General features: G+C 37.9%; 1 protein-coding gene across 1 annotated transcript in view; it reads right to left on the reverse strand.

Annotated features, from left to right (window-relative positions):
• Positions 1–26,350, reverse strand: part of LUZP2 (leucine zipper protein 2) — a 202,989-nt gene that overhangs the window by 52,496 nt on the left and 124,143 nt on the right. Inside the window, exons 6-7 of the mRNA XM_074918195.1 lie at positions 18,252–18,314; positions 14,480–14,542 (exon numbers count right to left, since the gene is read on the reverse strand). Coding sequence (XP_074774296.1) covers positions 14,480–14,542; positions 18,252–18,314 — 126 coding nt within the window. The remainder of the gene's footprint in view (positions 1–14,479; positions 14,543–18,251; positions 18,315–26,350) is intronic.

Below are 26,350 nucleotides of genomic sequence, written 5' to 3' on the forward strand. Positions count from 1 at the left end.
AACACTTTTTGGCAGCTATTCCATTTAATCAGATGTGTAGCAAAAACCAGACGTTCAGCAACTTATATTTCAAGCACTTATAACAAGAGGAAAAGTCAGATAAAACCATAATTTCTGCAGTCTCACAGCTTGCACCTTTTCTTAATGCTCATTACTGCCACAATATTTTTAGCTCCTCATTCTGGATGTACATTAAAAAAAGGAAATAAGACCTTTGTGCTTTTTCATTGGCTGAAATTTCTCTTTTTCTTCCCAAGCCTCACGCTTTTCCTTCACATAAAACTTGTTACAATTAAAGCAAAACAGCAGTTTGTTAGGTTCCATGTAAAGTAGTAAAGAACTCAACCTCTAACTAAAGGAAAATAACTGTTTCTCTGCAGAAAGAGGATGAGCACAAAGAGAAGGGCCACATCACTCACTTTTGTGGCTGTTCTGCCTTTTTATCTCCCACAGGGGATTTTCTCCCCTTCAGATCAGGGGAGAGCACCTTAGGTTTTAGCACCAGTTGTTATTTCCAGTGGGTAACTGATTCACGTGATTACAACCTGAAGCTCTTTCTTTTCTAAGTCAGACTCCTTTAAACAATTGTGTCGCTTACTTTAGCGTTAAGAGAACACACACTGAGGGGGTAAGCATTTTCAAATTCATGTCAGGCGTACCAGAATGCTCTACATCTTTGTCACTAGTGTGCTAGAAACATTTACTTCCTTTTTTCTTGAGAGAGGGTTAGTTCACGTCCTGCCCAAAGCTTTGGCTTTTTGGTTTGGGGTCTTCTTTCTAAGATTTGACCATTCCAGTCAAGAGTATAATTCAGTCAGGAAAATACAATTCAAGGAAAAGAGAACTATTATTTCTGGCAGTATCACGTAACTTAAAAGTGTTTGTCAAGAGATAACTTCTTAAAACTTTATATTTTGAAAACATTACCTCATATTCAGCTGATGAATAAAGTAAAACATCCAACACATCCACTATTCATTAATACCAGCATATTCATGATTGCAAAGCGCCTCCAATTCAGCCAACAATGAGTAATACAGAAATTTCAAAAACCCTCCCAAAATGCAGTTTAAATTTATTGTATATATTTTGAGAACTTCATGCTGCAGATCATCACGCAGATGGCTCTGAATTTGCTGTCAGCAATATCCCAGAAAACAGGATCAAGCACAGGGGGAGACTATGCAATGCAGAACTATCAAAGAATATTTATTTCTGTCTGATTTGGAAAAAATGCTGAGCTATTTAAAACTGCCTCTGCTAGTAAGCACCCCCAATTTGGGACATACATGTCAATGTGCTCCAGATGCTCATTGCCTGGAGCTGGGTGATCCCCCAAGTGACCACCCCACAGCATGGCTCCTCGAGGAACCCCAGGGCCAGGAGAGCGCCTGGTTCTGGACTTCAGCGTGTGCCAGGTTCCACCAGGAACCTTGATGCCCGAGACACCGCCTTGGCTGCTCCTCCAGCCTCTCCGGTTCCAGCTAAAGCCAACGAGCAGGGACACCGTGGCTGGTGCCTGCTCTTCATTTTCACAGTTTGTCATGTTTATGCCTGACCATTCTCTCCCTTAGTGCACGGAGGCTGACAGCATCCATGATCTGTGAGAGACGACTTGTAAAAAGAGGCCCTGAAAGAAACAGCCCTGCAAGAAACAAGGTCTGAGAAAAACAGCCTGAGAAAGAGATAAAGGATAGCGGGGGAGCCCTCTGAGCTAAGGAATGCCTCAAACACTCACAAGTAACGAAACTATAGTCATGGGGTGGGTAGTATGGAGGTGGAAGCTGATCAGGCTGCCCAAATAACACAAGGTGCAGCTGGAGGGGGGAGTCCAGTGAAGACAGGTGGTTCTGCTCTGGGGCACTTGGGCAAATTTCAAGGGCCATCTGTCTAGTGACTGACCTTTGCTTCGTTATCCACAAAATGCATATTAAAGCTAATACCCCTGGATATGCTAATGAAGACTAACAAGATGATGCTAATTACATCATCCCATGAAACACCTTACCTCTCCCCACACATAGGATAGGTAGGTATGTGGGTCGACCTAGGGGATGGACCCAAGGAAAGTGGGTATAAATCAAGGAGGGGGCAAGGCTGGGGGGGGCCCAGAGAGTGAAGTGAAGACAACGGCTGCCTCCTGGAACCCTCGCTGGTGGGATCGACACAGGAACGCAGACCGGTGATCTCTATTCCTCTTTTCTCTTCATCTCCCTCCTCTCCTTTTCCCCCTTTCTTTCACTACCATTAAGCAATACAAGACATACTGTATTGCTTGCCACAACTCATTATATACTTAGCCAATTATGATGTACCCAATTAGTACATTGTGGGAAGTTAATAAATGTTTGGACTTTGAGACTTGACTCTCCACTGTCCACTCTGTTGGGGATTTACAAATCTGGGTCACTTGACTGCCTTGTCTGAGCAGGACGTGACAATGTCTTGTCCCAATATGCTCAGTATAAAATGTTTTTGAGTTCCGATATTTCAGAAAAAAAACACTTTTCTTGGAAGTTTCTACAGCACCCAGTACTGCAGGAGCTTAAATGTTGAAGAAAAAGGATTGTGCCTAAACAGTTGTTTTCAAAGTGTATTTCTGGCATCAGCATTACTTATACAACACCTTGTCTCCTTTTGACATAGAGCACACGTGGATCCAGCTCCATAATTTCCACAGAAAACGTTCCCTCTTTTTCCTGCTACACATTTACACAAGATGAGGCTTTAACTCATTTTTCAGCTTCTTCTGGGTTTTTCCCTCAGTCCTGTTTTTTTCTCTGATCTTTGGGCAGTTTGGAATATTTCTTTTTACTTCACGTGACAAAGTTTTTAAACTTTTCAACCCTACTGGGCACACTCAAACTCATTATTATAATTAAACCATTTAGAAAATGTCAGTCAAAGTCCCAATCAATTTCAATTTGACATCAATAGTAAACCTCTCCTTATTTTAGCGGGAGCTGGACCAGGTCTGTAAGTTAATTGAATAACTGTACACTGCCAGTTAAATGCAGAGCTGCTGCTGCCAGATTTCAGCCAACTTGTGTCACACTGGCTACTGTCTGGTTTTGTCTCACACGGTAACTCAAGACTAGATATTCAAGACTGCATTGCCATCTAATGCAAGTCCATATCCTTAAAACCACATCCGCAGGGCCATACAGAAACTTTCAAAATGGGATTTTTCAGTTCATTAAAGAAGTTTCAACAATTTTTTCATGCTCGAAACTGTGTTGTAAAAAATGTACTGACAATAAACTAATAGGTTTGAATTACTACATTCTGAAACTATACTCACATTTCACAAATCTGTGATTTCCAAAACTGCATGAAATCATTAAAAAATAGAATAGTAGGAGATTTGTTTCAATAAGGTTATAAATAAATTATGTTAGCATATAATCCACTGTCCTCACTGGGAAATAAGGAAGATAACATCCCTCCATCTTCTTGTATGTCACTTATCTCTTTATATTTAAAAAAAATCCCATCTGCAAATAGCCTGTAAGTACTTTTCAGCAGCCAATTCTGCCTAGATCTTTAGGCCCCTGCTGTGGTGCTAATATAAGATGCTAACATTAACACATTACTAATGATTATAATATCACAGCAACAACATATAAAATACGGCATTTGCAATTAAAATATTCCCTAGAGAAAAGATGACAAGGTAAACAGTGACATCTACTTCCTAAGCAAAAAACACATAACCAAGATAAGCCTTCCTACATATATTTTTGTCAAGGTTGTGAAAATACACTATTTCAGCATTCAGGAAAAAAAACCCAACATACAAACCCTACCTACTACAAAAGAAATTAAACTTTAAAAATAAATCTTCTACTTCATGAAAACACAAAGTATTCACCATACAGTGATAAAAGACCATGTAAGAGAAGATGAGGAATACATAATGGGATGAGGAATATATAAAGGAATAATACATAATGATAACTATGTTATCTCAACAAAATAGCTACCTGAAAAGTAATCATGCCATCTCTTACCAAACAAATATCAACTACAGATATTTATGCAACAGCCCTAATATATTTTACAAAAATCAACTAAGCAAATTTCAATTTCTTGTCTCTCCCCAGAGCCTTGGCGTCTACTGAGAAAAACAACCCAATAATACCCTGTCTCAAAGCATTTTTCTACATCCAATAAGCAGCCAGATCAAATCACAATTAATAACCTGAAAAACAAAATTACACATACAGTGGGCAACATCCAACTACATATCTGGAAGTGTACAAATATATTGACTTGATCAAGGAAAAAGGAAATCCCTAAGTGAATAATCGACAAAAGCATTATAAAAAAAAGCATCATAAGCCTTCTCACTTAGAATGAAAAAAATCTAGACTGAACCACAATATGTAGCAAGAGCTATAGGAATCCTAAACCATGATGACTAAGTCCAACACTCATTATACCACAAAGTAGAAATACCTCAAGGAAGATCCCCAGATTCCTTGGGACCTCTTAGAGGTTAAAGAAAACATCAGGTCTCATTCATGAGATCTTAACCCATAAAACCCTGCAGAGCCGAGCCCCTCAGTCATCCACCTCAGGATGCAGCCTGCCAGATTCATCAGCAGAAAAAAAAACTTGACACAAAGTTCACATTCAATCCTATTATTCTCAAAACATCAAAAATTGGATTCTGTAAAATTATCCCGTTCTAGAAATCCACAGATAAATCGAATAATCTTCATATAGCAACAACTTCAAATATGAATAAAAATCTACACTATACTTCCAATTCCCTCAGCCATCAATGAAATTGCTTTAAGGAATATACTTACAATTTTCTTCCTGACATCCTGATGACTTTCAACAAACAGGGATAGTCCTTGAAGAAAACACACCTATTTTCAAGCAAGTCATCAAAGTAATACCTGTACATTATCACACTGCAACACGAAAACTCAGTTCTCCCTAACAACATGCTCCTGGCTGTCATACATCACCAGATACAGCAACTTCTGTGAAAGAGCATTAATTACAGATTAAGCTACTGATTTTGTAATTACCTTGTATTGAAAATGCTTTGAAAGAAAAATGTCATCAATCTTTCAATCTAGTTTTGCACAAACCAATGTATAGGAATGGAATCGGAGCATGAAATGCAAACCACTCTAAGTTCTGGGCTTGCAGACAACCTGATCCGCATGTATAACCATCAAATCACTGCAGCTATTACTCACAAATGTTTAGTAATATTAGCACAAAGATGATAATTCCTGAACTAAAGATGAAGAAAAGCATTTTGCAATACTTGTAGCCATGATGCCGTCTCCTACACTCAAAGACCTTCACTACAAGAGAACAAATCATAGTTTGAAACAATTACTCAGAATAATACTACCGAGGTCAGTTCTCAAGGTCTGGGGCAAATTCTACAATACCTGTCACAGAATCACAGAATACCAGGTTGGAAGGGATCTCAAGGAACATCTGGTCCAACCTCTCTGGCAAAAGCACGGTCTAAGACAAGATGGCCCAGCACACTGTCCAGTCACATCTTAGAAGTGTCCAGTGTTGGGGAATCTACCACTTCCCCGGGGAGATTATTCCAGTGAGTGATTGTTCTCATTGTCAAAAAATGTCCTCTTGGGTGCAGCTGTAATCTCCCCAGGAGTAACTTGTACCCATTACCCCTCATCTTTTCCATGGGACTCCTTGTAAAAAGGGACTCTCCCATCTTCTTTTTAGCCACCTGTTAAATACCAGAACACAGTGATAAGGTCTCCCCTAAGCCTTTCTTTACTCAAGTCTGAACATACCCAATTCTCTCAGTCTTTCCCCACACAGCAGGCTTCCCTGTCCTTTGATCATCTTTGCAGCCCTTCTCTGGCCCCTCTCCAGCCCGTCCACATCTTTTCTGTATAGCTGGGGACTAAAACTCACACAGGATTCAAGGTGTGGCCTGACAAGTGCTGAGTGGAGTGGGATAATGACTTTATCTGTGCTGGCATTTCGCTTGATGCAATCCAGCATCCTGTTGGCTCTCTTTGCCGATGAAGCACCTGTTAACTCATGTTGAGTTGGGTAGGTCCCAGACTCTGCTGCACTCCTGGATTACGTTTTCTGAGGTGCAAGACCTTACATTTGTCTTTGCTGAACTTCATAAGGCTCTTGTTAGCCCACTCTTCCAGTCTGTCCAGGTCTTACTGTGGGGTGGCTCTCCCTTCAGGTGTCTACTTCCCCATTCAGTCAATAGGCAAACTTCATCAAGGTACAACTGACCCCATCATCCAGATCACTTATGAAGATATTAAACAGTGGTGGGTTTTAGTGGGTTGATACACAATTCATTTCCACAGCCATCTCCATTCTGTTTCAGCCAAATTTAAATGCTACAGTACACAGTATCTCTTTTTTTAGCTGCAGTTCTAAATTTTTAGAAAAATTGTTTTAGTCGGAAGATCATTTTTCTCTCTAATACAACTTTGTCCAATTACAGATGGATAAGAGTTTTCCCTAGATTGTTTTCTGTTATCACAGTTGTGCATCATCACTTTTACTGCTTTAGAAAGTGGTATTAGCCTTTAAGTTCCCTACAGACTCAGCAGAGTAGATGAAGAACCTGAAGACTGAAAAGAATCCATGTTATAACCATCTTCAGAGAGAGAGAGAGAGAAACTCAAGAGGTCATGACTTATAGATCCATTAGTACAACATTCATTTTCAGAGAAGTATTGAGGAGAATAATCAGACTACCTCTCTAGGGGACAGAGTTTGATTTAGTATATATATATCATTCATGAACTGAACAGTGAAGTAAATATATACTCATTAAACATTCTGGTGACATCAAACCAGAACTCTGTGTGTCATAGAAGATGGGATTTGTCTAAATTTATCCTGACAAACTGGAAAAAATATGATGGTATTCACTAAAGACAAGTAAAAGATCCTAAATACTGACAGGAACAATCAATAAAACAAATACAGAATATAGAACACTTGGGATGAATGACTGAAGATGGTATCACCACTGTATATGTCATGTTTTTGTAGAAAAGGCAAAGAACACTGTGGGTAGACTACAAAAATCCCTTTGCTTTGCTCATCATGAGTGAAATGTCCATCTGGGCTTCAGCGTTCAGTTTAGGGCACTGCAAATGGATGGAGACCAAAGAAAACAAAGACTCAGGTATGACTAACACGAAGCATTAATGGTGTGCAAACACGCACCGAGAAGCAAGAGTGAAAGAAAAATTCAACATATGTTAATCTAAAAAAGAAAAAACACTGTGAGAGACACAACAATCTCAAAATACGCAAAATATTGCTTTAAATGAAAAGTTTTTAAAAAATAATTTACTCTCCAAGTCTATAGGAGATAGCATGATAACTAATTGGCTTCAATTTCAGTAAGGAAGATTCAATACATTTAAGAAAACATTTTCTACTACTAATAGACTAAGAATAGATCAAAGCAGCAGAAATACATCGAGTTTGAACTGCTGCAGGTTTCTAAAAAAAGGAAACATTAGATAAGCATTGTGAAAGGAATAGCACACATATAACTGAACCTTCTTTAGAGTGAGAGAATATGGAACATCCTTTCTATTTTCCATAGCCTCCTAAGAAAACAGCTTTTGACAGAACTGAATCAGTACTGGTGGGATTGCCATGTATGTATAAGAATTTTTGATCTCAGTAAACACACAGTAACTTTTCTTATTTACGTATTTAAAAGGAAAAGTCTGTAAGAATATTTTCAGACTTTTCATCATCTATTAGAGTCTGCTTCTATCGTGGGCACTTTTCATTTCATCTTTATCCTTTGTAAGAAAAGCAAAGGCTTTTAGAAAAAATAAACTCAATCCAAAGAAAAATGACCTCTTTTTTTGATAATAAAATCAAAGAATATACAAGCCACAGTAGACCAATGAGATTAAATGTATCAAATAGAAAACATCATAAAATAAATTAAAATAGAGCTAAAAGGAGGTTCAGTTTGCAACTTTCTACTCATTCATCATTTCTGACAAAGGGAAACTTTTTAGTAACCATTGACTTATCTGAAGTCTTTGATTGCTGATTTCTCAAAACAATAGGCTTAAAAATCTATACATTAAATGCATAACATATGATAAGTCTCCTCTTCCAGACTATTCAGTCGCAACTCAACATGCTGAAATAATGTAGCTTATAGACCTTCTTATCCTCAATAAAGTTGCTGGTTTAAAATCTCCAGAGAAAAAAAAAAAAAAAAACACAACAAAAACCTCAAACATTTTGCATTACATTTATAACTGATATTTTATAATAGTTGTTTTGTTTTGTTTTTCCTAAGCAGCATTGCTAAATTTCCCAAGAGAGGTTGCAGAAGATCCAGACGCTGCGGAAACACATCGGATGACTAAACACTCTACAGGCTGGACATCCCGTCTGAAAGCGAGACGAGTTGTAGTATTCTCTCAGGGAAACTGCTATGACAGGACCATAGGAAACTGTCCTCAGTTTCCTCTTATCATCTCCTTTTAACATTGAGCTACGGAAACTACATTTAGCATTACAGGGCGGTGTAAAAGCAACAACAAAGATAAGAACATTATTTTTATGCGAAATAAATCTATGTATAAATAAAGAACAATGTTGCTTTTTTGGAAGGCTTTCTGAAAGTAAAGAAGGAGTTTTATGGTGCTTTGAAAATAATGAAGAATCCTTTAAAATGTTTTAAATAGACTAATTTTTCAAACACGCAAGGTCAGCTGAATTCTGCAGCTGATAACAATTATAATACAGGCAAGTGCAGTGTACATTTATGAAATGTCTGGATTTGGGTCAAGCCTGACCTCCAACTATATATAAATGGTTAGAATCGTATTGAAAAACCTGAAACTTATGAATCTTCATAAATGTGCAAGCACACACTGCACTTCTGTAAAAGGTTATCACAGATTTAAAAATCTGTAATCATTTCAAGCCCAAACAACAGTTTTAATGTTTAACACCAGTTCTCTGCTAATTCAGTTCTTCAGTGGTTTTTTGGGGTTTATTTGTTTCGATTTAATCATTGCCTCCCTTTGTGGGGAATGCAGAATCTCATAGTCTGCATTAAGGAAATAAACACTTTGCAACTCCAGGAAATAGGTTTACTGTGGCATGTAATTAACTACTGCTAATAAGGAGGAGAACACATATGGTGGCATCAATTTTACTTTAAAGGGAAGAATGATATAAATATTTACCACATACAGTCAATATGATGTGAAAACTATTTCACATAGTGGTTGTTTTTTTTTTTATTTTCACACATCCAAATAATGACCTGATTGGTGTAGCACTATATGTTTCAAAGAATTTGGAAAACGGTTTTGACTATAAATGTCAGTTTATTTAGGTCAGATTTAAAACATATCATTTGCTCCTTATATATGAAGTCAGTTCAGGTGTTTCCCAGACAGAAATACTTTCTTGAAACAAGTGCTTGAGAAAAAAAAAAAAATACAACCCACATAATTTTTAACTTGCCTTCTCTTTCTTATATAAGTCTGTGTAAGCTGCTATAAGACAAGCCAAAATTTCAGATGTTCATACAGTACTGCTTAGTCCCTTAAGAGGTACTGGGCGCTCAGTACCTGAAACGTTAATTAGGAGCATAAAAGAGAACTGAAGGTGAAGCACAGTCTTGCTCTTCATTTGTGACACGGCACTTCAGAGAACCATGTGAGTTCAAGAGTACCATCACAGAAATAAGCTACAGCACTGTGAAGAGCAGCAGAGGTTGTCAAGGGCTGGGAGCAAGGTTCTCATCTTCCCTCCCTCCTTCCTCCCTCTTCCCTACCCTGTGCCCCTCTCTCAGTCACCCCCACTAACCTCCCTGCCTGCCTTCTCCTTTCCCCCTCCATTTGAGCACCTCCATCTTTTGCCTCCTGATGCCACTCATCTCCCAGCCCTGCTTCTGGTCTTCCCAGACATCCTCTGGTTTGGTGCCACCTGGGCACCTGGTGGCTCTAAACACGAGGACCAAGGATGCCCCAGGGCCAGAGGCAAGTGGTCAGTCAGAGTAAACACCCCCCTCGACAGTCCTGCTGCAGCAACTAGCCATGTCCTTGTACCCACCTGGAGCAAAAGGGGTTTGCTCTTCAGAGGAAGGTATATAATTATAAACCATCCCACTCGTGGTAAGGCCATGTACAGAATATTAGCAATTACCTGATTTGTTGTAAGGCAGATGTTATTTACTTGATTATTTAAATTTAAATTCTACTATGGAACAAAGATTAAGTACGTTGGTAGGCTAGGCCTTCCGTGGTTTGGTGGTTTTTTTTTTTTTTTAGGACTGTCTATCAATAAATTTGTCTCACAATTTAAATGACAAAAAGGAAAACAAGATGAAGTAGTATTTAGCTGAAATTCACACTTCTGAAACTCCTTAGAAACGAATCACAAAAAAAGTAAACTAAGATATACTCAAGCCATAACAGTGAACCATTCTTACCTTGTACATTTAAAAAGATTTCTACAAGATAATTGTATAAACTGATAGTGGAAGTTATTGCTAGGCTTATTTTTCTTCATCTCATATTGCATTTCATGAACAACAAAAAAAAAAGCTTTTAATTCTTTTCTAATTTAGTAAAGCATGTAACTTCTAGGACAGTACAGCCAAACGATGGGAAGACAGTTAATGAAGGCGGAGTAATTTAAAACGAAGTGGTTATGAATGCCTGAAACAATTGTAGACTTCGATTTATCATAGCAAAGCATTTAAACTTAAGAGTACTTCACTGAATCAGGGGTTTAGGACCATAACTCAATTATTGCTGGTAAGAGTGGACTCATTCAGAACTAATAAGTACCTACTTACAAAGGCAGCTATAGAATTAAGATGTTTGAGTGAAATTTTTTTATTAATCATTCCTTTTTTTTTTTTTTCAGTATAGTACAAAGCAAATTTTAACTTTTGTCAGCTCTTTAAGTATAACCACGCTGCATGGTTTAAGGGACTGAACTGTGACAGAGAGACAGGAGCTTGAATTCTAATCTCAGGAGAGATACTGACAACCTCTCTAGCCTTGAGCACACCACTTAATTTCTGTGACTCTCACTACTTATCTGTCGTACGGCATTCTATCACACAGAGATAGAAAACCATAAATATACATACACACATGCCACATAATTAATCAGCTAGGTTACAAAACACTTTGAAAACGTAAGATGAGTAAATACGTGCCAAATATGATGAACTCATGTTATATTTACTACCACTTGTTAAGTTACTGTCACGCAATGTTGTAGGTAGATATAATTTACCAATTCACTGGAGTATTAAAAGAGAAAGCAGTCTTTCTTCCCCCATCCTCTTCCTTGCCCACTTAATCCCCAGAGTTCTAGTCAGCAGGGAGACACTGACAATAATAGTTACCAGAATTTAACAACTAGATTCTCAATGTTGATTATTTAAAAAAAAAAAAAAAAGCAAACAACCCCTCCCTACTTACTTCACATATATCTGCACAATTAATTCCACCACAGAAAGCAATAGTTTAATGGGCACAGACCGAAGCATTCTCTCATGCCCTTTAGAAATCTAATAGCCTGAAGTTTACATCCCTCTGGCAAACTGCTATAGGAAGCTTGCAATGTCAGAGCTGTAGAGAGAACAGAATTCCCTGAAGTCCTCAGTATGACACACAAAAAACATAAAGTTTAATGGGGTGGGAACGCAGTGGAAGGGGGAAAGGATGGAAGTCCTGTAACAGTAATTAGCAGGCACAAAATTATCACACAGACACCATTCATGCTCTGTGCTTGCAGAAGTCTGTCCTATCTACCATTTTGATATTTTATCAGGAAAAAAAAAAAACACTCAGAGCTTCACCAAACAGCCTCAACAGCAATAATAGCATGAAATCTGTTCAGTTTCTAGTCTCAAAGCAAGTAGAAATGAAATACTGCCTGTTCTTACCCAAACCTAGCAGCCTCTATCTGATCAGACAAATATTTTAAAAGCTTTCTACCCTATACCAGAGGGCTTCTACTCTGTGCAGTGTGTCTGTCTTCTGACCTGAAACACACACAAAACAGCATGCTGAATCTACCCTTCCCCACGTCTCACATGATTATTTAGGGGCATAGCATAAGCTTGCTGTTCCCTTTTCTTCATAAACTGAATTTCCTTAGTCAGGAAAAAGATTGATAAATAAACCAGACAAAAATATTTCTGGCTACACATAAAGGATATATCAAATCAGCAAATCAAGCAATTAATCTCATCTAGATTGCACACAGTCAAAAGATGTTCCAGGTATTTTCACATGCAGTTCTCAGAAAGTGGGACTTCGGAATCCATTTCACAATTCATTAACATTGTCCACTTCAAATTCTCAAAGTATTTTTAATTACATTAGTTGATAACTTCCCTAAAAGGCAAGTCACATTTTCCCTAATTTGCAAGTGCATTGAGAGCAGAACTCACCCTATGTAACTCGGGACTTACATCTGAACGGGTGGCCCTTCATAACCAACAACTGCCAGTCAGTGTAGGTCAAGGAGTTTAAGGCACCAGTCATGTGGTCAAATGTAGACACAATCTTTAGGAGAAGATCTATTTCCCAGACTCCCGCAGCAGTACTGAATAACTTTCCAAGGGTTAGAAGTGGAGCCTACAGTGCAGACATCCACATCCAGCCAGAGGAGACCCACCTCTATTCACATTCACACTAGACACATTGCCTCCCTTACAACACAACTCACTCCCCTCCACCACAAAACCCTGATCTTGACACCTCTACCTTAACCACTACCTTGTCACCGTTTACTGAACGAGGATCAGGAGAAGGTGGACTTCATTTTATGCACACCAGTGACTGGCCAGACAGTCTTTCCCATTTGCTCACTTCTTCATGCTCGTGTTTTCCTTCTCCTCTTCTGTAAGCTGCTTTCAGGTGGGCAGCACGTAGCAAGTGTTCCCTTGCTAGGCACTACTACACAACCTAACAAAATCCAAATTTGTTTTGCATATTAGCACCATAAAAATAACAGGTAGATCATAGTACTAAACAATCCTTCTGCTTCAGCCAAAGAAAACAAGCTTTCACACCCAAGTAAGGTTAGAAGTTATAATCTTTTCCTCTGTTCAAACTCTCAATTATACCTAAACTGAATTTGAAGAAAAATGTGTTTGTTATTTTGCTTAATGCTAACCGGCATTAAAATTTAACTGCCTAGATGTATAATAAGCCTAGTTCTTATCTCTAAATCTATTCCTCTGGTTTGGGTCTTATGAGGACCAGAAAGAAATTTTCCTGAAAAAACTTGGAATCAACCTGTGCATGGAGAAAAAAATAAAAATAAAAAAAAATCACACTGTGTATTTTAAATGGTCTGTGTTATTCCATCTTTACAGTACTACGCATACAACAGAGACACAGTAAAGAGAGTGAAATACTTCCAGAAGGCAATTTGGACCTCATATTGAGATGAATCACTTTGTAAGTAATTCTAGCTTTAGTCACTTTGAAGATGACTACTTATCTTCATCCTTTATGCTGGGAATAAAAGCACTACTCAATTAGCAGCCTCCAGTCAGGTGACCTCAATCTCTCTGCTCCTCCTTTAACAGGGATTAATTTCTCCCGGTGTTAACAAGGACTTCATGCCCGTCAGCAAAATATCTGTCTGTTTTGTGCGGGTCTGTGTCCCTTTTTAAAAAAAAAAAAAGAAAAAAAGTGCTAGCTAGACAGGGTATTCATTTAGATTGTATAAAGCACGGAGATTTCATTTTTTTTCCTGGAAGCTTCAGTTTTGGTAAAGATGTTTCAAGCCTATAGGAGGAATCTGGATCCAGGGACCTAAGAAATATTCTGTTGCTCAAGCTTATCACAAACACAAAGATTTGCGTTTAAGTGTTAACAATAATTGACATTGCCATGGAGGACAGCTAATCAAAGAGAAAAAAAACCAAAAACCAAAAAACATCTGCTGTAAAAAATTCGATTGTTCAGTTAGAAAGATAAAAAACATGTTACAAAATCTACGGAGTAAGGCATTAGGATTTGGTCACCAGCAGGAAACTAGAACATTTCTTTATGTGAGCATGTAAGTACAGATATTCATAAACAGAATACTTGCAATTGTTTTTGTCTATTTAAAAACAAAGACATCAGATAATATTTTTAGGCTTTGGATCTTCTATTCATTGACTCAGAAAGCAAATTAATAAAAAGCACTGTCCCTGTTATAGTGGTTTGCCAAAAAAACCCCAAAACAAACCCACAAAACAAAAAAAACAAACCCCAAACAAACAACAAAGCAAGACAGATGATATTTCTGAAATCGCATTATGGATTATGTCTGTCTTTGGTGCTCTGAGCAGTTTTCGGTATGGTGAGAAGGAAATGATTCCGCAGAACTACAGTAATAAAGGCAGCTATCACACTCCTAGATTACTTCAATGCTATATTAACTCTAGTACTTTAGTTAACTAGAGTGAAATAAAACTTACCTTAAAAATCAAATCCTTTTTCCCGTAGCGAAGCTCTTTCAGCTGAGCTTGGATCTTTTTGGACTGAAAGTGAAGATAAAAAAAATCAAGGGTTTTTTTTTATTTTAAATATTTAATTTTAACATCAGGAAAAAAAAAAAAAAAAGGAGCAAGCTCTGGCAACAGCAGAAACTAGATCAGCTTTAAAACACAGAAATCAATTTGTTTTCCACGATAGCATGTCTAAACCAGGGAAATGCATCAAGGAAAATGTAAAATGGCACTCACCTAAAGCACATACATGAGTTAGTAATATTGTGAACAGCTGTTTGGCTTACGCATTTCAGACACGAGTTACTGGTAATACTTCCCATGAAGCATAACTGAAGGCCTCACCTTCAAAGTAAACAATCTTCTGAGAGGGAAAAAGGTTATGCTGACTGTCCTGGTTTTGGCTGGGATAGTTAATTTTTCTTCTTAGCAGCTAGAATAGTGCTGTGTTTTGGACTCAGTGTGGGATTTGGTACCAGAAGAATGTTGATAACATGCTGATGTTTCCAGCTGTTGCTAAGAGATCAAGGACTTGCCAACTCCCTGTGTCCTGCCGGTGTGCAGGTGCACATGAAACTGGAGGGAGCATGGCCAGAGCACCAGACCCAAACTGGCTGATGAAATATTCTGCATCATGTCACGTCATGCTCAGTATATAAAGCAGGGGTGTCCAGGGAGCAGGGGGTTCTCTCTTGCTTCCAGAATTGTGGTTTTGGGATCTTGGTTTTTTGGGATCAATAGCTGGAAACAGGCTGAGTATCGGTCGGTGGGTGGTGACCAATCACATCGTGCATTATCCATTTGTGCTTTCTATTACTGTTATTGTTTTATTCTACTTCAATTGTTAAACTGTTTTTATCTCAATCTATAAGTCTCCCTTTACCCCGCCAACTCTTCCCCATCCCCTGGGTAGGGGAGGGTGAGCAAGTGGCTGAATGGTGTTTGGCTGCCAGCCAGGTTTCAAACTCGACACCAATTTATATCAGTCCAGGATTTATATTAAATATTGTTAAATTTATCCTTAAAATAATTTTAAGTAATGGTCTATATATTTTTTTATCTATTTAAACAAAGTATAATAGAAACTGGGGCTTTTTTAAACTACACCCAGCTATCCAAGGAGCATTATTCCTCCCTTCATCTGAGAATCCTGTCAAAGTAATAATTTCTTTTTAACAAAATCCATAGTCTCAACCGATACTCAATAAGTTTTCTTGCATTAAAGTCAAACATTTAGAACTCCTTGGAATGGATTAGAAGTCTATTCCACATTTACTGATACAGCAAATCCATAAACACTACAGATGGTAGCACATCTTTCATAAATTGGAGCTTTTAGAATGATTTGATGTCTTTCCAATTGGTGCAGCCAAATTCAGTGACAGACTTTTGGGAAAGATGAATGAATTTCAAGATAAAATTTTAGAACCTGCTTTAAATATTTAAGAAGCAAGGCCAAACTGGTTATTGTATTCTGTAAAATCTGAAACAAATAGCCAAGATCAGTTCGATTCTTCCTTGTGTTAACTGTATCTGCTGTTATTTCATCTATGCAGCAAAAAGTACCAACAGCACTGTCCTCCAATCCGGACAAAACAATCGGTAGAGCTACAGAACGTATGCTAAATCAACCAGAGAGCAGTGAGAAAACCTTAACCAACTTTAATTACTCAAGGAGTTCTGCTTAAGAAAATAGACAGTCTCTATGACATACAAGGTATCCAAAATGGCTATAGAGGAATCTAAAAGTTACAATTAAGGTCTTATTCATTCGCTAAATCACAAACCTGTGATGAAATTAAGAGTTATACAGCTATATGTATTCAGTGAGTAATATGAGCGACTCAAAAGCAGTATATGACCTGTAATTCTCTGTGTTTTGTGTTTTTTTTCTATACTTCTAGGGAGAGGACTTACAAAACTGACACCTTTTAGAGCATCAGCTGGATAAGATCCTCATGAAACACAGGCTGATAGCAATCTCTAAACCACAGCATCTGGGAATATTTCTGTGGCACGTGCCCCTTCGTGTGTCCTAGGAAGCCTGATGTTTGCACCACTCTGCCTTCCTTTCTCCAGGGCTCTGAATTCTCAGAGGAGAAAACCCGGCGATGTAAACTGTGCAGGATCACAAGCACGTTCCCATCTGTGCAACTGGACAACAAGGAATCACTAATACTGTTTTCCTGCAGCCTGGAAGCAGAATGAAGCAGGGGCTTCCCGGTAGGCAAAAGGGTATTTGATTTAATAACTAAAAGGATACTGATTTCACACAGTTGTTATGCTCGATGAGTACAGTACTTAATTAAAGGGCAGAAAATACACAACATTTCTGTGACTGACACCACCTAACTGGCAAAACTACAACAAAAAGCGGATGCTCCTGTAGGATCTTTGTTTGTTCTAACAGCACTAACCTCCTTAAAAGCCATAAATTTGCCAGGAAGATTCATGAAGTCTGAGATTCTTAAGGTTTAAAATACACTCACAACCTGCTGTCTTGAGCGTTAGCTTTGGTTTAGTTTTCTGAAATTTTCTGAGAGCCAGGCTTGTCACACTACAATAAAAATTAAATCTTAGGCTTCTCCCTTCAATTTAAAGACATTTATGTTGCAAATATTAAAGGAGACATAATAATTGAAAATATCAAGTTAATTACCAAACATTCAAGAAATTATGCAGCTAGGAAGAACAAACTTGAAAAGGAGGGGAAAACAGAAAGCTATGTTGCACACACTGACAATTTTGTAAGCAGTAAACAAGTGAAGAAAATATATTTGATATTCATATACTGTGGCATATTTGCAAGCAACAATGGTGATACAGGAAAATAAGACAGATTTTGATAAGTTAGGAAAAAAAATACCCCAAAACCTTAATATTTCCTACCATTGAGGACTTCTCAGAAACAGTGGTTGCAGATCTCCAGTTAGACTAAAGAGCCAATAGAATTAGAAATCACTACTTTGACCTCCTATGCTCTGACCTCTACATTAAAAGGTAGAGTTTAATGAACAAAACAGGTTCAACCATAATGATGAAAATTTTAGACAAGAAGTGTTACTCTTCTGTTTCATTCTGGCAAGGTGCAAGGACTTTCCCAGAAATTATACATGAAAAAAATCATTACTAAAGTCATGTAAATGAGTAAACCAGATTCATATATAGTAATACTCTCTTTCACAACGTTAAAATAGCTAAAGAGACTGCACACATGGATGCAGTTACTTGTACATTTATGTATCTGCAGAAAAAGTAGGGATTGTGTATCATCAACTATCTTTTCTAGCTCGCCCTTCAGTAGTGGGGAGATTTCTTTTCCTCTGTTTCATAAAGCGACCCTTTTTTCCTTGAAGTAATGAAACCTTCTAGGAATCAACAATAAGAAATCTTTCCTGTCTCTATAAGTTAATTTTAAAACAGGCATTTAGCTACTCCAGTCTTACTCTGCGCACGGAGATCATGGAAAGGAAATCAGTTTTATATATGTTACAGATGTATGATATACATCTATAGAGCTATCTATACTTTCCTTAAGCACGGCCAAACTTTATTTTATTTGCCTAAACCTTGCGTTTGCTCGCTAATACATTTGAATTGCTTCTAGTAAAGTCAAAGAAATGAGAGTGCTTTAGGAACACTCACCACACACACATCGTATATAATCTATACCAGAACCTCAGCACAGAAGACTGATGCAAGCTTTTTATGTATGTTAGATTTAGAATAGAGAGGAACTTACCTCTTCTGCATGAATACCACAAAGCTTGTTTCCTGACAAGAGCTTGTTTTTGAGGCTTTTGTTCTGAGGGAGTAAAAAAAAAAAACACTTTTATTACTGTTACTGAAATATTAAGGGACCCTTTAAATATTTGATCATACTGGTTTTATTTGATACATGGATAACTAACACCTTCAAGTCACTAGCAAAGATATAGATGAGAAGACAAGACAGATGCACCATGGCACAATATCCTCTCTTACAGAATTCTAAAAGGCTGTGACTTTGCATCAAAACCTGTTTTCACAGGAACGGGACCGCACACAGAAACCTTCCAAAACACTCTAGCAACGGAAAGCAATTTAGATTGGATATGCTGAGGTACAAAAAGGAAAGAAAAAACTCTCTAATCCTTACCCAGTGTCAACTGCATAGCTCAATATCGTTTTCAACAGATCATTACAACAACTGAGTAATAGGGCCAAGAGCTCATCGCTCAACCTTGATGATCGAATTCACGGGGTCTTTCTGCTACATTTCATAACTTAAAACTGCAAGCAATCAAAAACTTTAGAAGGTTAGCTACCTGATAGCATTTTGCCAACTCAATATGGTTTTTCATGTAGGAGTTTTAAATGTATTTGTTCCCAAGGAAAATAATAAACCTCAATAAAATGACTTTTCAATAGCCCGGTCATTCTTTCTGCACTTCACACTCCTATTATCCCATAATTGACAGTCAAGGGTAAAGGCTTCTCTGCAGTGCAGACATCTTTCAAAACTTCAGAAACATAAGTATTTGATAAACAGATCTTCAAGTGCTGGACATAACATGCTTACACTTAAAAAGAAATGAAAAGAACACAAAACCAACTTCTCCTGTTGTAATGAACTGTAAACATATATACAAAAATCTAGCCCACCACATTTCAGGAATGTATATTTACTACTGAATAGCAATAGCTTTCCTGAACACTGTACACAAGAACAAGCTGGCATTAGAGAAAAAACATTAATTCCATCCAGTTCAAATGTAGGTCCATGTCCCACTGAAACACTGGAAACCTTACTTTCAGAATTAGAAGCATGGAGTTTTTACAGAACAAACCTTTCTTATTAAAGCAAATGCAAAGAAACTAAAATTCCATTTGAAGTATCCTTTGTACAGTTCCAAAGTGAGGATAAGTTACGACATTTCACACGTTTCATTGCTGCTATCTACTGTGCACCAATACACACTGTTGCAGAAACAATAAATCTTTTCCAGCTGTTTGATATGGGTACCCACGGTTCTGTAATGCAGTAGAAAGGAATTGGGATGTTATTTTGAGGGAGACAACCCAGATTCTGCCTCACAAAATATGACTTGCAAAGGGGTGGGTGCATGGGGAGAGAGAACAAGTGTTGCTCTGATCAGTAGCACCGTCAAATACTTTTTGTTCTTTGTTTGAAAATGTCATTGTAGCTCATCACAGAGCAACACCTTATTGTACAAACGACTGTAGAAATACTGCACAAGACAATTGACTCTACACAAAGGGAATGAACAAAGATAAACAAAACAGAAATCAAAGAGATGAAACACACCCAACACATCTATTCCTCACCAGGGGTACATTTAAAGATCTACGTCGTACTGTGATCACACAGTAGATATGACTGGTTTGACATATAAGATCAGCATCAACTCTTGGGATGATGGCCAAACAGATGTGCTGGAGACAATGCTTCATTAGGGAATTGGATTCAATTAATCAAGGAAGTCAAGTCATCATTTTGTTTTGACTAACTAGCTTCACTGTCCTTCAGCCCCCTACAGGCTGGAAATGGTTGGTTTAGGTAACAAAATATACCCACATTACAGAACAGAAGTAAGAATAAATTGTAATCCCTACAGTTTTACTCATTTATCTTTCTTTTGCCAAGCATAAGCTACTGTAAAATAAAACAAAAACAAAACCCTTTTATTAGTACATTAACAGTTCACAAGTAACTTCTACAGGTGCTGTTTTGAGAAGAGCCTGCAGTAACCCCAAACGTGAGGAGCTGAATGCTTACCACCTCAACAGGACACCCACTGGATTAGATGGCTGTCACAATTTCTATATTTTGTGCCAAAATAACCTGGCAAAAGAATATAGTTAAAATAATTTGTTCAAAAACAAAACTTGATGAAAATATTTTAAGTTAGGAGATGGACTCCAATTTGGAGATTTAGCAAAATTTAAGAGGATTGACAAATATGTGAAGTTTAACAGAACCCCGTTTGATTTGGATTCTAAATTATATGTTGCGAAACGAAGTCTGATCAAGCACGTTTATTTTGTAGGTTTGCTAGAAAGGGGCTATTCAAAATAAGACCAACTAATCAATGAAATTTTTAGGTTACAAAATGCTTACTGAGTAGGGACAGAAATTCTAAGTCTTAAATAAAAATCCAAGATGATGCTTCTTATTTTCCTATGAAACATCCTTCAAAAAACAATAAATAAGTTTAACTAGAATTTTACAGTTTTGATTTCAAATATTTCATTTGTTATGAAATACTTTCATGGAAAAAGTCTTAGACATTTCAAGTTTAAAAACCAATAAAAGTTTAAGGAATGAATTAAATATCTGTAAACATGTCTTTAATAGCCTCTTTTATACTTATATAGAATAATGATTTTAATTCGACATGGCCTTTGAGATTTAGAGAAAGGACACCATTATATTCAAACTGAACGGGTATTTTCATTTATTTGAACATCTTAGCTTACAGCACAAGCTGTTAGCTGGAGCATTTGCATGTAATTGTATCATTAAGCCAAGTTACTCTAAATCTCAATTTACTAAATCTTTTATTTCATTTGTGTAGTTTCAGTGCATCCCTAAATTCAGGTGCAGAAAACTGTTGTCAGTGGTTGCCACATGTGCAAGAATCCTGTTGTCTCTTCCCATGCAGTTGATTCTTACTGCCCTGGTACCTACACTCAAGAAACAGCACCACACCTGAGTACAGTGTCTGTTCTGTGTCCTCCAAAAAAGTGAGAACTCTCAAGGACTACTTGCCAGATTTGTTAACGTGTTCTTCACAGAGCTTCCATACTGAAAATAAAAAGCTTTCTGCCTCACTCCTAAATAGATTTGTCAGTCCCTGAGCGTTTTTTTTCCTCCGTTCCTCTTACGCTGACATAATATTAGCATATTTTGTTTGGGTTCTGATACTATTTTCAATATTTGAGACCAGGCTTAACGAAAGCTGAATTCATTCTATGAACACTGACAGTAATCCTACATTTAGGCTGCCTAAAGATCTCCCACTGAAATAAAAGCACACAGAAGAACAGTTGCTTTGCCAGTGTGCCTTTGCAACCTGAAAGGGAAAAAAAGCTTCTTGCTCACTGGCTACAAGGGTATATATATTCCTTTCTCTTCCTAATTTAGGAAAATAATCCCTTCACTTCTGTCGTTTAGTCTCCTGAATCAAATCCAGTAGCCGGCCAAAATAATCACAAAACATCTGACAAGATGCAGCCACGTTATTACAAAAGCAGCAACCTCTACCATGACAGACTGAGCACATCACCTCCCCAGACAAGCGGGAGAAAGGGAAGGAAAATATGACTACCTTTGCATTCTTAGAAAACAACAACCATGATGCCAACGGTCCTTTCTTTTCATATTGTTCAAGAATTTTTCAAACCTCTGGCTCAATAAAATTCACGTGTCGCTCCCTCCCCTCTTTCTGCCTACAATATCAATGCATAAGGGCTGAAAAGTGTGACAGGGGTTGGTTTTTATTAGTAATTTTAATTCCCATATTCCTATTAGAAAACTTGGACAAACACTTAAAAAGAAAAGCACAATTTATACATTCAAAAGCTCAATAGAAGCATTTTTACAGTTGCCATTTTAGTTCCTTCCTTTTCTGCAAACTCATTTTATTAAAATCATTTATTAGGTAGCTACATGTTGTATTTTTCATAATAACCCCTCCTCATTTAGTATATACAATAAACACCTCATGAGGCAAGAATCATGGTTTATAGGCATTGTTAAATGTGACAAACTACCCCTGGGTCCAATTTAAAGAGGTTTATTATGACTGTAAATCTGAAATTATGGAGATTAACATTTATCTGATATATCATATATATTACTAACAGAAAGGTAGAATTATACCCCTGATGTAAAAGGCACAAACTTTCAGATGTCAGTTCTTCAAGTTATATTATCTTGACCTCTGACCACACACATGAATGCTTTAACAGTCTTAAGTTCAAGTTTCATGATTTGAAACAGAACCAGGATCTCAACCCAGGACGAACAAACCATACAACGCAGACATCACCAGTACAAAAGAATTTGGTTTGCCTGCTAGCTTTTGAAAGCACGAGGACACAAAGTATGTTCAAGGAAAGAAAATCACTTTCTCGCTCAGAAAATTATTCCCAGCAATCAACTTCAATTCAGACACTTTATCTGAGGTCTGACAGCAGTTGTTTGTTGTATACAAGATAAACTTGGCTCTAGCTCCCCTTGATGAATAGCACAAATCAAACCATGCTGAGCTCCTGCTCATCATGGGAACATCTCTCTCTTATGGGCAACCTATTAAAAAATAAAACAGACCCAAGAACAACAAAAAACCCCGTGGACTCTGCTCAGTAGGAGCATCAGGGCCAACTGCCAAGACGAACTGTTTTCCATCTCCTGTTAAACCAAAGCAGTTTTCATTGTGCCCTTAGGAGGGAAGTCAGAAGACAGCAACAAACCAAAATCAAATATCTGGCCTTATCTGATATCACAATGTATTAGTACCCATTTTGCTTCGGATATTAGCTTTGTATTTCATGATAATGAAAACTGTTTTATATTGCATGAAACAGCGTGATTGCTTTAATCCCAGCAGGGTCGGCTCGGCCCTTCATCTTCCTGAGACAGATAAATTGAGTTTCCTGCACTCTACCATGGGAAGTTTTTCTGATAAGACCTTAAGAACTCCAGTTCTACCTTGTCTTTATGGTCAGTGAAGACACTGAGACTTTTTGTAAGAGGAGATATTCTCGAGAATGTCTGAGTCTCTTTCCCCCCTAGTTTTTCAGTGGTTAAGTGTGCCAGACAGCTGAAGAACTTTGCCCCATCAATGTATTTCAGCACTGATGACCCATATGAACTGCAGGCTTTCCAGATCCATCTGGATTTAAACCCAGAAAGAACCAATGTCCTAGCTCTGAATTGCTGGTAAAACCCCACTTTCACCACGGTCTGGCCTCTCCGTGCCAGAAACACCCTCCAACACCTCTGTGTTATACTTGGGAGGCACATGCAAGACCCAGAAGCTGACAGCCCAACTGTGTAACCCCAGCCAACACATCACACTGCTGTGCTCTACGCTTAGACATATTTGGACTTTTAATGCCCTGTTTTGTTGGTTTGGGTTTTTTTCTGTAACTTGCCCCCCTTCCTTCCACTCTTAAATTACAGATAAAGGCTCGTAAGAGAAAGCTTCCCCAAACAAACAGTACACATTTATTTCCCTCTGCCTATCTATCACTCCTAATGCTAGTTTTTTCTCCTGAATTTCAGGTAGTCCAGCTAAGCCTAAGGAATTGATAAGCAACACATGAAAATCTGCTATTTAAGCTTTTAGCAAGAGTTTTATGTTGAGTGACACAGGCAGAACCATCTCGAAGCACGCTATTTCCATGAATCCCCAGGCACGCGGAGGAAGCAACACCAGTCTTCTAGTGCAGACTTTTGTTGTTCAGTTGAGAACTTTTTCCAAACATTAATCCAGAATAATTTGTGCGCTGGAGAAGCACACAGAGAAAAGGAAAGGCAGACTCAGGAATATATTTAAGCACACATAGCTTCCACCTGAGAAAAACAGGTTGTGCTGGTATCCCTTCATCTTTGTGTGTATGTAACTATTATGCACAGTGATAGCCTCCGCTCCAGCAAAAAAGCAATTCCTTCTGTCTGCAGCACAGTATGTTCTGCAGTTGTGCCCCATATAATCCATCATGTAAAACTGAAATGTAATGCCACTATCTTTTATCTATGCCACTATCTTTTATCTATACTTTATCAGCTATCTAGCATTTGCCAGATGACAACAGCGATAACACCAGGCACCTGCTTTCACACGCACCATTGCTACTCAAGTCCTGCCTTATGTGAGGTTTGTTGTGGGTGGCCTCTACTGCTGTGTATCACCTCCAGATCTCTCCAGTAAGGAAGTTTTGTTTGTTTTGCACTAGTGAAGCAGCATGAGGCTGTCTGAAAACACCTCTGAGTCCTGACTATAACCATGGTTTTGCTGCATCATAAAACAGTTGCTATAACGATGTCAGTACAACGTTAAATGAACCAGAGTGAGGAGATTTAGAATAATAACAATAATAAAAGTATACTATTCTTTTTCAAATCTCTTTATCTCTAATATAAATGTGAGAAGGTAAATAAACATATCTATATATATTTAAAGTCATAACAAGCTAACACATTGCAGCACATTGGATTGGATCCATTACAGACAGTAAATTTCCAGTCACAATCCCACCTGATCGTGCAATAAAAACTGAGAAGTATAACACAGAAAAAACTGTAGCACATGTTGAAATTTGATTCCATCCTGAGTGCGGAACAGCTCAGTGTGTCAATGTGAGCCTGCACGCCACTCAAAGGGAAACAGCAGCTTACAGGCAGTCAGAAGTTTTCTAGAGCCAAACCCAGTATTTAATCTGTTGCACACAATACTGTCATGCAAATACAGAGTAATTCATCTTTGAACTAGCCTTCCTCACGCACATGCTCTTTTCTCATCATCTTTTCATACACTTCAACGTTAATGTTTCTGCACAGAATCTCTAAACACTGGCTTCTGCATAAAAGCTCATCCCTACAAAAATTAATGGTTTAAGTGGCATTGGTGTCTCTAAAGCACAAATCACTGAGAGGTTGCGTTGAAAATGTTTAATGTTAAGGTTTAATGACTTAATAGGAAGGTTTAATTCGCAGTCTAGTTGCCATTAGTACAGTACATAGATAACTCATCGCAGACCAAACCCCAGTCATCCACAGATACGTAGCTCTTCTGCGTCTGGGACTTCACTGAGAACACAGGTAAGCACAGAAGTATCAGACTAGTGTGAGACTCTTCTCCCCTGCCCAAGATGAAGTATTTAAGTGCTATTCAAAGGCAGTTAGATTTAAGATGTCCTCCATCCTTGTTCGTCACTGACAAGCCATTAGCATTCTAAGCAGGATTAGAGAATGGCTGCTGTGTTTTAAAACTTCAACATTTTTACAGAATGAGTGAAGATGCTGATTTTTCATAGCAGTCTTTTATATTAAAAATGTGTGATGGGATCTAAGGAATCAAGTCACTTTAGGGCTCAATCATTCATGATTGTTATTAGAAATACTCGTGCTCTGAATTCAAGAGCAATTCATAATGCAGTTATTCAGTCACCAGCTATCTGTCAGTCTCTGGGACTTCTTCAGGTAAAAAAAGTGATGGTAAAGCTCTTTAAAATTCTGATCAAATATATTAATTGCAATAATTACTACTGTATTTAAATGACTATTTGCACTATATTTAAAGATGTGGGGATGTTGTTCGTCCCTTTTAGCATGCCTTTCGCATCGCGTGTCTCCAAGTCACAGTAGATTTTGCTCTACAGCTCCCATCTACGGTGAGATTTATCTCCTGTCCAGTCCTCACAATTAGAATCGCTTGGAGAACAATGCAAACCCAGAAGGCTGCAATCCATTCATGGAGTACGGTCATTTGGAGCTATCCTCATTCCTTCTGGTTGCCAGGTGGAATTTAGAGTCTTCACTGTGACCTGTAAGCAGCTTGTCTCTGCCTATTACCTTCATGAACCAATAAAACAAAATAAATATTAAAAACAAGCACTGAAAACAGATCTGCACTGTAAAAGGAAGATTATATTATACCAATACTTCTGTAATACCTGGGAACTTGCTTCATTCTTCCTTAATCCAAAACTTTTCTTAATATCAGGGATAACTAAAATTTGGCAGCTTTTCACACTTGCATCTGAACTTTCCACACACGCATCTGAATTTTTTTTCAGAGTTTGCAAACACATAGCCATAGAACAACAACA

The sequence above is a fragment of the Athene noctua genome, chromosome 14 (genome assembly GCF_965140245.1).
Source record: "Athene noctua chromosome 14, bAthNoc1.hap1.1, whole genome shotgun sequence".
NCBI classification, from domain to species: domain Eukaryota; kingdom Metazoa; phylum Chordata; class Aves; order Strigiformes; family Strigidae; genus Athene; species Athene noctua.